The sequence below is a fragment of the Schistocerca cancellata genome, chromosome 4 (assembly GCF_023864275.1).
Source record: "Schistocerca cancellata isolate TAMUIC-IGC-003103 chromosome 4, iqSchCanc2.1, whole genome shotgun sequence".
Taxonomy (NCBI): domain Eukaryota; kingdom Metazoa; phylum Arthropoda; class Insecta; order Orthoptera; family Acrididae; genus Schistocerca; species Schistocerca cancellata.
The window spans coordinates 733,746,199-733,761,632 of NC_064629.1; the positions used below are offsets into that span (position 1 = coordinate 733,746,199).

General features: G+C 41.1%; 1 protein-coding gene across 1 annotated transcript in view; it reads left to right on the forward strand.

The window, feature by feature from the left end:
- Nucleotides 1–14,366, forward strand: part of LOC126183834 (serine/threonine-protein phosphatase 6 catalytic subunit) — an 81,633-nt gene extending 67,267 nt beyond the window's left edge. The window contains exon 7 of the mRNA XM_049926093.1: nucleotides 10,906–14,366. Within this exon, the coding sequence (XP_049782050.1) occupies nucleotides 10,906–11,096 (191 nt within the window). The 3' untranslated portion in view covers nucleotides 11,097–14,366. The remainder of the gene's footprint in view (nucleotides 1–10,905) is intronic.
- Nucleotides 14,367–15,434: the final 1,068 nt, after the last annotated feature.

Genomic DNA, 15,434 nt, shown 5'->3' on the forward strand with positions numbered 1-15,434 from the left:
GTCTAAAAGTTAGTAACCTATGTTCTTAAAATCACTTTGATTAAAATATTTCTTATAGTTTAAAATATGACTTGAATTAATCAAAAGACACAAACCAGTCCTATAAAAGAAAAAGAAAAATCTTTGAAAAAGTATTTTAATGGTGATATTCACCATAGATTTGAGCAGTGCTTCTCAGGTGGTAAGTTGAGAACACACTGATATATAGGTATTACATATGAACAACAAACTGGAAACATTTGTGGTGATTAATTTTGAAGAAATGTTAAAAATCAGATGTTTAGAGAAGAGTGGAAGAATTGTTTTGAACTAGTGAAAGGTTTCACCTTGACAGATAATGAACAATACTTGTTATGTATTGGTGGTGATTGAATTTGAGATAGTCATTAGTGTGAACGGTATTGCAGTATAGGTGCTTAGTGCAGTTTAAAAGCAAGTGACATGGTAATTGGATGTCATTTATTACATTAGAGAGACCATTCTCATAGTGCTGCTATTAATTTATAAAGAGAGGATTCAGCTATACTTCACACCATTCTTTCATCAAATAAATTCAAACTACAGTCTCATATATACACTGCCATGACTGCATTGGTTAAGGATTGGAGGAGTTACAATTTGGAATATGCACATCCACCACCATGTATTTGTAGTGAGAGCAGGCTCGGCAGCATTTCTTCTGTGTGCCTATAGTTGTTACAACAAATGTTCGTACAACTGCTTCATGATGCTGATTTTGTAAAACATGCCTCTCAGAGCACATCTATTCTTCATAAAACCTACATTTCTTGCTGCTCAGTGCATCTAAAAATAAAATGTGAAGGCACACTGAAAAGTAATGACTCCAGATTTTTTATGTGAAAACTCTTAAAGCTTTTTAAATAAAACAAATGTTACTAACATTCTAAATCTTTATTCTTCATGTCCACATACTTGCAGCCCTTATCTGCTGAAGGGCTCCTAATTGTAGTGTATAACATGGAGTATAATGTAACTATGTTAGTGCATGAGAAAGTGTGCTGTAATAGTTTTACATTCAAAGAGTTCGTCCACACATGGAGCACCATCTCCTTCAGCTTGACAATGCCAGACCATACACGAGTACTGCAAAATCATCAACGATCGGATGCCTTGGGTTCGATCATCCTCCATGCACTCCTGGCTTGGCCCCACCTGATTTTGTCTGTTTCCAAAACGTAAAGAACACCTTAGAGAACATCATGTTGATAGTGATTAAGGAGTGCAAGCAGAGATGAGGTTGTGGCTCAGTCAACAAAGTCCAAAATTCTACCGTGACAATTACAACAAACTGATCTCTTGTTGGGATAAATGGATTTGTCGGCGTGGTGACTATGTTGAGAAATAAATATGTTGACATGAAGAATAAAGATATAGAATGGTTTTAACTGTTATGACTGAAAGAACACACTCAGTATTGATACATGTTTATTTTACACACACACCACAAAAATACAAGTTCAATTCACAAGCCAAAGTCCATTCCGATAAAGAGTGTCCAGTTAGTTTACAAAGCATAGACATTTAATGGTAGAATATACCAAAATGCTAGTCCAGAGTTCAGAGTGTGGTCGTAACTCTGTCGATGGCATATGCAACAGCATAACATAGCAAAGCAAGATGATCTGGCTGTACCAGCCTGCATATTCATTTAAATAAGGCCGCATGTAGTGTGTGCACGTGCATGAGCACGGTGGTGGCCAAAGGCGAGACACTCTTCCAGGTTGTGATGATTTGCACTCTGTCTGATGTATCGAAGTCTGCCATATTTCAAAAATAAGAGTATATGTTCACAAGTTACAGCCATCTTGTATAAACCATTGCCAGTCACTGTTACTCTGAAGGTATGCACATTGTGACACTATTACAAAAATGCTCCTTGAAGTCAAATGGGGAATCTTTGGAGGGAAGATGATTATCTTTCTGCAAAACACTCTTTAGGAAGTTTAGAGAACTAGCATTCATTATACATTGCCAAATGATCTCACTGCACCAATTTACACCTCTTGTAAGGACCATGAAATTAAGATAAATCAGATTTAGTGCAGAAGTATATAGGCAATCACTGTTCCTTTGCTCAGTCTGCAAGTGGAAAAGGAAAGGGAATGACTAACAGTGCGACAGGTTCCCTCCATCATGCACTGTATGGTGGGTTACAGAGTATGTAGCCGGCCGCGGTGGTCTAGCAGTTCTAGGCGCTCAGTCCGGAGCCGCGTGACTGCTACGGTCGCAGGTTCGAATCCTGCCTCGGGCATGGATGTGTGTGATGTCCTTAGGTTAGTTAGGTTTAAGTAGTTCTAAGTTCTAGGGGACTGATGACCATAGATGTTAAGTCCCATAGTGCTCAGAGCCATTGGAACCATTTGAACAAAGTACGTATGCAGATAAAGATATATTAACTTTGTTGTATTCTGCCAAAAATTGTGTGTGTATATGAACACAGTTTGGTGCACAATGTTCCCTTGTTTCATGCCAAAGAACTATTTCATGCGACTCTTGTAAAAAATAATTTTACATCAAATTGTAAGCTACTTTAGCCACCAAAAACAATGGATGCTGAATTGGTCATCAGCGCATTGTTTCCAAAGGAGTCAATTACGCCTTCTTTTCACACAATGCCTAGCTTGCTTACTGTGAGAGAGGATGTCTAGGACACACAACTCCTTATGTACATATGTAATTTTTACATAGACATTAGTGTTGGCAGTCTAAAACATATGATCATCAGATGCACATATTATTAATAGGTTCAGCTGTATCCCACAAAGCTTTCATTGGTTATCTTTGGAGTCTAGTCTTCAGTCCACTGTGTACTGGTCCAGTGGTGATGTTATTCTCTGGCTAATTTTTTGTTTCCAAGTTTGTGTTGAAAATGTCTAATGGACTTAAATGAGCCTTTAAAAATCATTTTTAACCTTCTGGATCCAGGGTATTATCTCGAGTTGTTCTATGTGCATCTCAGTTTTGTGAGTCAGTCTTGTTGCTGGGAGTCAGTAGATATGCCCATAAAATTTCAATCTTCTTTCTCTGATGGCTACTGCAAGATAAGGTACTACCTCAGCTGTTTTTCGGGACTGTACTTTGTGTCTATCTTCTGTTCTTTTGGGGCCAAGTACTTTTCTTAGAATTTTGTGTTCTTCTTCTAGGCTATCTTCCAGATCACCACTTCTGTAGAGTGTAAGCGTTTCGCTAGTGTACGAGGCTTCACGCCTTTATAACTGTGTTAAAGTGCCTGATTTTCATGTGTATGGACATAAACTTTTTGTAGATGATGGTATATGTTTTACTGTAAGCTATTCTAAGGTTTTACCTGATAATTTTCGGCATCATTTTTTTTTTTCCAGGATTTCGCTAAAATTCCTAAAAAGCATGGAATTCTCACAATTTGCTCATATTTTATGTTTAGAATAGTGAATCTAGATGATCAATAAAAAGATTTCAGGTATTTAGAAGACCCAGTATAAAGATAGCAATGAAAAGGACTCCTATGATCTGCAATGTGCAGGCAAAAATTATGTTCTGAATCAGTTCAGAGCCATTTTTGTGACCTGTGATAGAGCAGGAAGTATGTAGTTGGCTTGATGAAGACAGCCATGTACAATCAGGTTGGTTTTACTCAGGACTCTAAAACAGCATATTATTTCCCAATCTTGTGGCTACAAAACAAAACAGTTCAATGTGACGGTTTTATGACACCTTATCAGGTACCACTCTACAGGTCAATGTGAGAGCTGTCATTGTGTTGCATCAATCCCCATCATCTACATACTGCATCCTGCGGAGTGCATCCTGAATTGGGCCAAACAGCTCGAAATCGGAAGGTGCAAGATCCAGGCTGTAGGGTGGATGAGGAAGAACAGTCCAGTGAAGTTTTTTGAGATCCTCTCAGGTGCGCAGACTTGTGAGGCCTTGCATTGTCATGGAGAAGGAGAAGCCCCTTCACAGTTTTGCGGCAATGAACATGCTAAAGTCATTTCTTCAATTTCCTGAGACTAGCATAATACACTACAGAGTTGATTGCTGCACCATGAGGGAGGACATCAGAGTAACCCCTTCAAAGTCCCAGAAGCAGCTGAGGGTGCAGCGTTGAACATTTTGTTCAGGGGACAGGTGGTGTGGTGCCTCTCCTTGGATTGCCATTTTGTTTTCACCTCTGTGATAAAGCCATATTTCATCACCTTTGACAACATTCGACAAAAAAATTGTCACAATCAGCCTTGTAACCCACAAGCAATTCTGTGCAGACGATTCTTTGTTGGTATTTATGGTTTGTTGGTATTTATGGTCTTCTGTTGGGCAGTGGAGAGGAACCCAGTGGGCACACACCTTTGTGTACACCAACTGGTGGACTAGGGTGTCAAAATTACCAACAGAGATGTCCAGTTGAGCAGTGTTGCATTTGATTGCAGTCCATTGATCACCCACCTCAGATGGGTGTGTCTGCACATTCCAGCACTGAAGGAGTCACAGCTGAGTGCAGCCGGCCAGCACGCTGGAGATTGGACAGGTTTGCTTGACCTCGTTGCGATGACTACAAACACCCCGCCTAATGACTCACTGTGTGTTTCTTCACTGTTAGGTCTCCATAGACATTCTGCAAGTGCTTATGAATATCTGTGATGCTGTGCCAAAAGAAACACGATGACAGCTCTCTGCTTGGAATGCACCTCCATTACAGATGCCATTTTGAAGGCTACATATAGTGCTGCCACCTATTGGAACTTCATAAAACCATAGAGGCTGAAGTGGGAATATTCCACAGTGTCCCACAACAAATTCCATATTTTTCAACCTCTCTGAATAAAACTTTATTCCTGAAGTAATTCAAACAGATTGACAAAAACTTAGGCACAGTTACCTAGATGTTGGAGAGAATGTCTTAGGATGTAAGACACATCAAAGGAATGACTGGATCTCCAGTGACACATGGAATGAAATTAGCTGCAGGACAGAACTAAAACAAAAATTAAATCTTTATAAAACAAAAGTGCAGAAGATTGAAGTGCATAAAGAATATACAGAGGCAAACTGAAGAGTGAAGATATGGACGAGGAGAAATAAAAGAAAATGCATAGATGAGCAATCACACTTAGCAGAAGAGGCAGCAAGACAGGAGCTGTAAAATATTACCAAATGGCTGTCAATGAAGAACTGTAGACATGAAGGGCCAGTTACGAGCAAGGATGGGGTTGTTAAGACCCAGGAGGCACAGCCATAAGGATGGGAGCAGCATTTCATGTAGCTGTTAAATCATGAAGATAATGATGAGGAACGTGTAAGAGATGTTTCAGAGGACGCTGAAACAGATAAAGATATAAATGTGCAGTGCCCCACAATGGACAAAATTAGGATTGTGTGATAACCTAAACAATACAAAGGCTCCAGGCCTAGACAACATAGCACCAGAGCTCTTAAAAAGTGATATCAGAATTACTATTAAAATGTACTATCACTTGTTAAGACATATTTGGTTTGAAGAGAAATCTCCAAAGGAGTGGAAAATGAATGGTTGTAAAGGTCCTAAAAAAGGGAAATTTGTTGAGTTGTAACAACTGGTGTGGTATTACATTGCTGTTAGTGCCCATTAATGTCATCACCAGAATTATTTTAGATAGGATTAAAGATTAACTTGATAGTTGACTACGTAAGAACAGGCCAGTTTTCAGAAACAGCATAATTGTGTTTATCTTATTAATACACAATGGATCATCTTTGAACAGAATAAAGAACTCCTGGTGACCACGTACCTGGCATTCATTGATTGTGAAAAGCCCTTGGATGCCAAATGCTGTGGTAGGTGTTGCAGAAGTATGTTATACTGTAAAAGATTCTAAACATCATTAAAGGTTTGTATGATGGCTACAAATGTGTGCTCCACAAGGGAAATTTCACAGAGCAAATAGAGATAATAACCAGAGTCTGGCAGGTGTCACAGACACTTTTTTACTTGTCCTTGACTCATTTATGACAAGAGGCATAGCAGGCTTGAGGAGGTAAATCTAATAGTCTTATTAGCTCGAAGGCTGACAGCTATGAGAGCTAAATTAAACTAACAGAGATTGTTGACCCCAAGGTAAATACAGATAAAACAAAGGAAATGAGATCCCTCAAGGGCCTCACAACTCTTTCACAAGTACATGCGCGGTGAGTATGGGGCAGCATCTACTACTACTACTTGTGCTGCAATCTTACCTCAGACTATCCTGCTTCCCTTTCTTACTTTCTCTTGTTGGCAACTTTTGATGATGAGCCAGCTATCCCCTAGGGTCTGCTTTCCTTGCTCACTGTTGTCATTCCTTCACTTTACATCACCTTTCGGCTGAAGTAATTTTTTGCCCTGTTTTCTGTTTGACCCTAATTCTCAAAAATTTTTGTGTAGTATAGACCAACTGGAGAACACCACCAGAAATAGTACCTCCTGCATACAGTGTTAAAACTCTTTGCACAATAACTGCATAGAGTCGTATATCTGCTTAAAAGCCAACACAGTAACTAATCTGCTGTGGTTCGGTCGTTACATACTCTTTTGGTAGATCCTCGTGACAACACAGGAATCACATTGCTTATGTCTGAGCTGCTAAGTGCCCATGTGTGCTAAGGAGTAGATGCCCACCGTCCTGGGACATCAGGTCTCCTGGCAATGACCGTCATACCAGGTGACCTTGGTACGGCTGGTGGCGCCTGTGAAAAGAGTCCTTGATCAGAGTGGGTAGCATCAGGGAAGACATTACACACGAAACGTGTCAAATGAAACCATAACAATGGCCACTCTTAGCATGCCATCTGATCAGACAAGAGTAGAAATTTCAATGTAGGAAATTATAACATTACTGCTTTTCCTACCCTGCCTACCTTATGGGAAAAGAGACAAGCCAATTGGGAATGAAACAATATATCCAACACCTGGTACGTTCTTGGACAGGTGAAGATACTTTTACTGCAATGAAATCATTATTTTTTTGTGATACTCATTGAAGATAAATTTGGAGAAGCTGAATCATTGAGAAAAATGAACACTGGATAGCTACTGATTAAAGCTGTCTCTGCTGCAGAGTCTAAAACTCTTCAGACACATGAATCCACAAAAGTAGTTCTTGCGAACAACTGTCTTAATGTGTAAGTTGTGTGGATCATCATCCTCCACATTCACCAGTGTACCTAGACTTTGAGAAAGAAAAGAAGATACAAGAATATAAATGAGATGCAGAAGAAATAAGAATGCCAATATCCTGTTAATATGATTACAAATTACGTGACTGTCACAGCCAATGCCCCCCATCTTTCCCCCACCTCATTTTTTTGCAAACCAAATTCACACTACCCTCCCCTTGTGGCTCCCACTACAGTTTTCTTACCATGATATCCCTCTCCCCCTCTCTCCCTCCCTCCCTTTCCCTCTCTCCCCCTCTCTCTCCCCCTCTCTCTCCCCCTCTCTCCCCCCCTCTCCCCCCCTCTCCCCCCCTCTCTCCCCCCCTCTCCCCCCCTCTCTCCCCCCCTCTCCCCCCCTCTCCCCCCCTCTCCCCCTCTCCCCCCCTCTCCCCCCCTCTCCCCCCCTCTCCCCCCCTCTCCCCCCTCTCCCCCCTCTCCCCCCTCTCCCCCCTCTCCCCCCCTCTCCCCCCCTCTCCCCCCTCTCCCCCCTCTCCCCCCTCTCCCCCCTCTCCCCCCTCTCCCCCCCTCTCCCCCCTCTCCCCCCCTCTCCCCCCCTCTCCCCCCCTCTCCCCCCCTCTCCCCCCCTCTCCCCCCCTCTCCCCCCCTCTCCCCCCCTCTCCCCCCCTCTCCCCCCCCTCCCCCCCCTCTCCCCCCTCCCCCCCCTCTCCCCCCCTCTCCCCCTCTCTCCCCCTCTCTCTCCCTCCTCCACCCCCTCTCTCTCCCCTCCCTCCCTCCCTCCCTCCCTCCCCCTCTCCCTCTCTCCCTCCCGCTCTCCCTCCCCCCTCCCTCCCTCCCTCTCTCCCTCCCCCCCTCCCTCTCTCCCTCTCTCCCTCCCCCCCTCCCTCTCTCCCTCCCCCCCTCCCTCTCTCCCTCCCCCCTCCCTCTCTCCCTCCCCCCTCCCTCTCTCCCTCCCCCCTCCCTCTCTCCCTCCCCCCTCCCTCTCTCCCTCCCCCCTCCCTCTCTCCCTCCCCCCTCCCTCTCTCCCTCCCCCCTCCCTCTCTCCCTCCCCCCCTCTCTCCCTCACCCCTCTCACTCTCCCTCCCCCCTCCCTCTCTCCCTCCCCCCTCTCTCCCTCACCCCTCTCACTCCCTCCCCCCTCTCTCTCCCTCCCCCTCTCTCTCCCTCCCCCTCTCTCTCCCTCCCCCTCTCTCTCCCTCCCCCCTCTCTCTCCCTCCCCCCCTCTCTCTCCCCCTCCCCCCTCTCTCTCCCCCTCCCCCCTCTCTCTCCCCCTCCCCCCTCTCTCTCCCCCTCCCCCCTCTCTCTCCCCCTCCCCCTCTCTCTCCCCCTCCCCCCTCTCTCTCCCCCTCCCCCCTCTCTCTCCCCCTCCCCCCCCTCTCTCTCCCCCTCCCCCCCTCTCTCTCTCCCTCCCCCCACTCTCTCTCTCCCTCCCCCCCACTCTCTCTCTCTCCCCCAGGTGATGGTACTGTTACCCAATTCAGTGACACCTATAACACCTTTTTAGCTCTCGACCATATGATCTCTTCCTCCAGTCTCATGGCTTCACTATGCTGGTCATTACATGATGATGTTTGTGACACTAACCATTTTCCTGTAATAGTGCTGCTTGATGGACTTTTCACCACAAAGAGCCAACTGGCAGCTGTATGCCTCTGCTGTTACCTTTCACCCCTCTTTGTGAAATTGCATTTGGTTGGGGGTATCTCGCGCCACTTACTGGGTCGGGGTGACTCTTAATCCTGTCTCCTTTGGTTGCTGCCTCTGTCATCCTTCGTTTCATCTTTTCTTGTTGCTTTTAGATGCAGTTTGCCTCTTTTTTTCTGCCGTGCTCCATTTTATGTTTTAGGAGTAGCTCTCTTTTGAATCATAGGTGCATTCCCCCCCCCCCTTTCAACACTTTTCCTCTGATGGGTCAGGGCTAGGATGGCTATGGCTGTGGAACGGTCTGCTCCATCCGCTTCCAGAGCCATAGGGAGACCCAACTGCTACCCGAACTATTTCTCTCACCTTGTTTTATTATTGACAGTCCAACTACTGTTGATTACATTTGTAGCCTTTTCCCGTTTACTACTTTAGATCTCTCAACTAGAAGGTATTCTTTACTATTAAGCTGTCTTTGCCCTTAATTAGGTTGGCGGGAGTTGGATGCAGGTGGGCTTCCTTATCTGATCATATTTTCGATGGACGTCACTACCTCCGGATTAATGGAAACCAACCAAGCAAAGTAAATTCGAGTAAATTATGAGAATGTGGAAATGCCTTTGTTTATGGTGAAGAAGAAAGTCAAGACTGTCCATTCATGTGGTATCTGGGGGTGGTGTGATGACATAAGGTGGTGTAGCTGGAGATTATATAAAGAACCAATTGAATCCCTTATGGCGAAACAGAAATTTGAAGTTTTAATACAAATGTGAAGGCTGTCCTATACACTAGTGATTGTTGGAAAGTAGACGAGAAGGTAACATCACAGCAGGTGTACTAGATTTTTTGGGAGGATATTTGGAGACCAGCTCTTTCAGCACATTTGTTGGGAGTTTTTATCTTTTGATTGCTGTCTTCTCCTCAATTAGTATTGCCAGATCATCTGCAAAAGATAGGCAAAAATTATTGATGCTTGTTTTAGGTCTTCCATGTTAGATGGGTTTCCAGTAATTTTTTCCCATCTCTGATGTCTTTATTCATAACAAGATTAAAGAGGCTAGGAGGAAGATGACCCTACTGAATACCAGTTTTCATCATAAATTGTAGTTGCACCTCACCTATGAATTTTACTTAAGAGGTTATTCTGGTAAGTGTATGTGTGTGATGAGATTTAGATTCAGATCAAGTCCTTGTTCCTAGGGGATAATAAAGAGGGATTAGCAGTTGATTGAATGATATGTATTCTTGAAGTCGCACAGAAGCATATGATTGGTTTTTTCCGGAAGGCATTGTTTTTAACTTGAATGTTTGATCTATGCAATTTTGACCAATGCAGAAGCTGGCTTGGTATTCACCAGTTTTGTTATAAGATTTGTTCCTGGATGTTTTGGAGGAGGCATTTTGATCAAATTTTGTATATAACTTGAAGAAGGGCGATTCCTTGAAAGCCATTTAAATCCTTTTTGTCACGATTTTGTGTGGTTGGCAAACAAGGGCACATTTTCAGTCATTAGGAAGTTTTTCTGTCTGCTAAATCTCTGTATAGTTAGAAAAAAAATGTCTCACTGAAGTATGGTTTAGCTTTAAGGTGGTGGTGTGTTCCAACTTTTTGCAGAAGTTGTATTTTGTGTGCAGGAAGTGGAACTGTGGCAACAACTTTTACAGTGTTTTGGTAGTGTCTACTTTTTATCTTTTAAAGTATCTCTAAGGTAATTGGAAGCATCTTAGCAAAGTTATTAGTTCTTCTATATAGAGCATTTCTAAAAGAGTGAAAAATGTTAAGAAGGATTAACTTTTCATACTACTTTCAGTTTCCTCAACAGACATTGTAAATTTTTCTTTTAAGATCTGTAAAAATGAAAATAAAGGTGGACATACAGGCTATGGCAATTGATACAGAATTGTAAGGAAATGAAATTCAAAGTTAGAATGGAATTAGGGCATCACATGATGGAGGAAAGTTGTGAAATCTTTTATTCAGGTTGAATCAAAACAATTGCTTTCCAGATTTATGTAGGACAAATTTTCTAGGTGGTTATCATTATATTGACTTTGTGAGAATAAACTGCTAGAAATAGTGCTAAGTGCTATAACTTAATATTGTATGAATCTTAATTTTGATTTTTGTTGTTCTTCCAGGTTACAAGTACATGTTTGATGATAAGTTGGTCACAGTCTGGTCAGCACCAAATTACTGTTATCGATGTGGTAATATTGCTTCAATCCTTGAATTCACCACAATTGATAACAAAGAACCAAAACTCTTCCAAGCTGTTCCAGATTCTGAGCGAGTTATACCACCTCGGACGACGACACCATATTTTTTGTGATGGTTCATGTGACACCTGAAATTGTGTGAACACCAAATCTGAGAGAATACTCAGTCACTTTCCACTTCCAAAGACAGTAGTACTATCTCTGAAAATGTATTTTTGTATGGTGCAGATATTTCAAAATTTGTTATCATATACATGTAAAGTGTGTATGTGTGCATGTTTGTTTGCTTGTGGGCAGGGAAAAGGGCATGCAGAAGCCAAGCTATGCCTGAAGGGCTGTCTGGCTAACCTGTGAGGAAAAGAAATCTCCAAAATGTTTTAATTGAAGCTTTTAAATTCTTATATTGTTAATTCATGTTTCAATAATTTCAGTGGTATTGTTTGAAGTTAATTTGGATGTGTATCAGGAAAGATCACTGGTGAGAGCAAATTTTGGCATTTTTAAGGTGTGTTTAGTCATACAACCAGTTAATAATAGTCATGAAATCCAATTGTTACCCAAAAACAATATAACAAATACGTGCAGTGAGCTGCCCATAAAATTGTAAGATTAAGAAAAAGTGTAGAAAATGTAACTGTTTTGGAGTAAAGTGCAAAGGACTGACAAAGTGGAAAAGGATTTGGAAAAACAATAACACATGTGGAAAGTACAAAAACTTCAGACTCTGTTGGAAGTATAGCTGATGGGAACAGTAACATTTCTTCAGTAGCTGCAAACAACGATTTGTATACAGCTGAGACATGGTGCAGGGAGTGTTTCTTCTGTTGTTTTCATGGTAGAATTGATCTAATGGAGTGCTATCTGAGGTCTTTTGAGATGAAAATAGTTAATTTATTTAGTGAATGAGCTTAAAAATGGGTAATGAAAGTTTCTAAATTCAGATGTGGTTTTAAAACAGGTATTTAACTGTAAGGCTAACTGAGTTGTCGGTATAATTGTACTGTTGAAAAAAGTAGAAAATGTAACTTTTTTTGGAGCTGTTTAATTCAGTATAATTCTGTTTGCATCATTGTTCACACAGAAAATTAAATAATGGATCAGTGCCTCCATTCATGTTAGTGAGCTGTGGATGGTTTCATTGGACAATATTGTTGAGAAGTGATAAAGCAAATATGAGTGCCCAGATAAAATTTATGAATAAAAATCCATATGTAATGCCCAAGTAAAATTTGGATACCTCAAGTATTAAAGAATATATTCCAAGCTGGACTGAAAATTTCGCATATAAGGTCCCATGTCAGTTTCTGTGATGATGTGATTGCAGCTTATGATTGAGTGACATTTCACAGTGGTAAAGACACTGAACTGGTATTAGAGAGGGTGGCATTTCAGGTCCCTGTGTGGGCATCCACATTTAGGTTTCCAGTTATTTCCATTAGTTGTTTAAAGTGAATGCCAGAATGGTTTGTTTGAAAGAACCCACTCTATTTCCTTTTCGAGTCTGAGCTTTTGCTCTGTCTGTAATGACATTGTCATTGGTGGGCAGCCCACATCTCGTGGTCGTGCGGTAGCGTTCTCGCTTCCCACGCCCGGGTTCGATTCCCGGCGGGGTCAGGGATTTTCTCTGCCTCGTGATGGCTGGGTGTTGTGTGCTGTCCTTAGGTTAGTTAGGTTTAAGTAGTTCTAAGTTCTAGGGGACTGATGACCATAGATGTTAAGTCCCATAGTGCTCAGAGCCATTTGAACCATTGGTGGGCAATTAAAGTCTGTTTTTCTTCCAGCTTATTCAAAATAATGTGGCTGAGTACACATTTGTTGAGACTCTTGTGCAATCTCCTAAAGAATTTTAATTTTTTAATTCTAGTGGACATACTGTACATAGAAACATGTTTGGATTTTTCTTTGAGTTTGACTAACCTCTTCATTGGTTTCCATTCATTGAGGAATGTGGAGAGTCAAGCTCCTGAGGTTACATAAAAATTCAACCACCAAATACAGGTAGAAATAGATGGCCACAGTAATTATAACAAAAGGAGGGGGGGAAAGAACAATAGTTATTAGTCTGGGCAGTGATTAGTGCCTATTTCCTTTTTATGGGTGTAAAAGTTGTTTAGAAGTGGCTTGCAGTCCAAATGTTCTGGAGATAAAATTTGCCATGGTGTGGAAAGATGTATTGTTGGACAATAACTTGATGACTGTATCATCTTGTGATTGATTCTGTATTTGTTGGTCTGTTGCCTGATGTCACAGCATGTAGGAATTATACTCTGTATTGCTGTCAATGCAGATTCCTTCATAAGATGTGCAATCCCGTGGGTAACAGGATTTAAACCAATCAATGTAGTCAGTATTCTTGGCTGTAAACTCCAAGTCTCAGGTAGTCTTCAGTTTGTCAAAAACCTATGATTGTTCACTCACCATGTAGTGCAGTTCCGTAGTATGCCTGCATAATAAAGTCAACAGTGAAGTTTTGAAGTTTTGCAGCTCAGACAACTTGAGCAATCATTCTAAGTCTAAAACATCACAATGCACATTCTTTCTTCATTTTAGCTATTTTATTTGTACATCATTACAAGCAGCTATTACAGAGAAGTTCATAAAAGATGTTTTGTTTCCTCCAGTGATTGACTGATTGCCATATTTATGTCTTTCATTTTGCTACATCCTTGGAGTCTGCATATTTAGAAACATCCACCACATTTAGTGTCTGTCAGTAGTTGTGGCAACGTCAGTTGTTACCATTAAACACACATGAATTTAGTCTAAGAGATAGTACAAGGAAAGTTTGTAAAAAAAAGACAAGGTTAAATTTTTAGATATGAACAAACATCTCAAAAGTTGAAGCATAGCAAATCCAGATGAGCAATAAGGAGATTGTCAGGTACTTTGAAGACCTGCTGCTAATTTGAAAACAGAAATGAAAATAACTATTATGATCTGTAGTGTGTAGGCAGAAATAATGTTGTTCTGAATGACAGTATTAGTAATCAGTTCAGATCAATTTTTGTGAGCTGTGATAGGGGAAGAAATTTGTTGTTGCCTTGATGAAGACAATGTCATATCATTTACTACTTTTGACAGTTCAGAATGAATACTAAACATCGATAGTAATGTCATATTGCTTCCTTACTATGAACTACTATGTTTGTAGAATAACTAGCAAACAGGTAAATACTTTGATTTTGGGGAAAAAAGTTGCAGATCTATTTGTGTGCTGCTCAATTGAGAGAATAGTAAAGTATGAATCTGGCAGGTAGCAGCTGTCAGATATGTGACAGACATTAATTTGTATATGATATTTAAAGTTTGTTGAAGATTTCTTATGTTGAAAAATTTCATGTTTTATATTAAAATAAAAGTGTTTGTCAATTTTTGTTCTTAAACTTTGTTTCTGCCCCTGCATATAACTCTTTATACCAGTGTGTAATTTATTTCATTGTTTATTAATTTTTGTAAAACAAGAGTCAGATGACACATCTGCTTGTATGCATCTGCATGTTTTTCATACGTATTTTTTATGGCGCCCAAAACTGAAACTGAGAAAACCACACAGTTTACTTGTAATGTGGGTCTAGAGCCTATGTGACTACTTTCTTTAAAGTCATTTAAATGAAAGGTCTTCTCTCAGACCTTCTACCCTCTGCCAAGTGCAAGCATTGTTTTGAAGCCTCTTCATCCCTTGGAATGTCTTTTTCATTGTGGGGTATGTCCATATTCACTCTTTACCTGCCAAACATGCACATGCACTGGCCTTCCTGATAAGCGCACTCACACCTAGCCTCACCCTCCACCCTTCCTGTTACAGATACCTGTGTCTGTAGTCCCCCTCTGATCATCCTTCCTCCTGTCTGTCAGTCCCTCACAAAGGTCTTCCTGCATTCACTACAGGTTTCTAGCATTCCAACTTTCCTGTATATAGTGACAGCCACATACAGCCTCAGAATGCTAGAGGTGTCCACCAGTTCAGGTATGTATGTTTTGAATAGTAATGGCACTATAACACTTTTGTGGGATGGGCCCAAAATTACTTTTTTTGTCTGTTGGGAATATCACGCATTTTGCTGGAATCCAGTCACAAAGCTGAGCCAGTATTTTATAAGCTAATTTTTATTCTAGCTGATAGTATCAAATCCCTTCCAGAAGTCAAGGAAGACAATATCAATTGCGGAGTCCATTTATTTACAGAATTCTGTGCCTCAAGGTCAAACAGGGTGTACAGTGAACAGATTCATTCTCCAAAACAGTAATAGGACTTTGTCGTCAAAATTCAGTTCCGCATCTAATAGTAAGTTTCAGGAAAGACATTCATAACAGTCTCACTTGAATCCCTATGCCTGGAACCTTTTTAAATCACTTCATTCTCTCAATCTAAAGCATATAATTTTGTAACATCAAGAAACTGCATAACAGTTGAATAAATCTTTTATTGCATACACAACTAATTTCAGGAC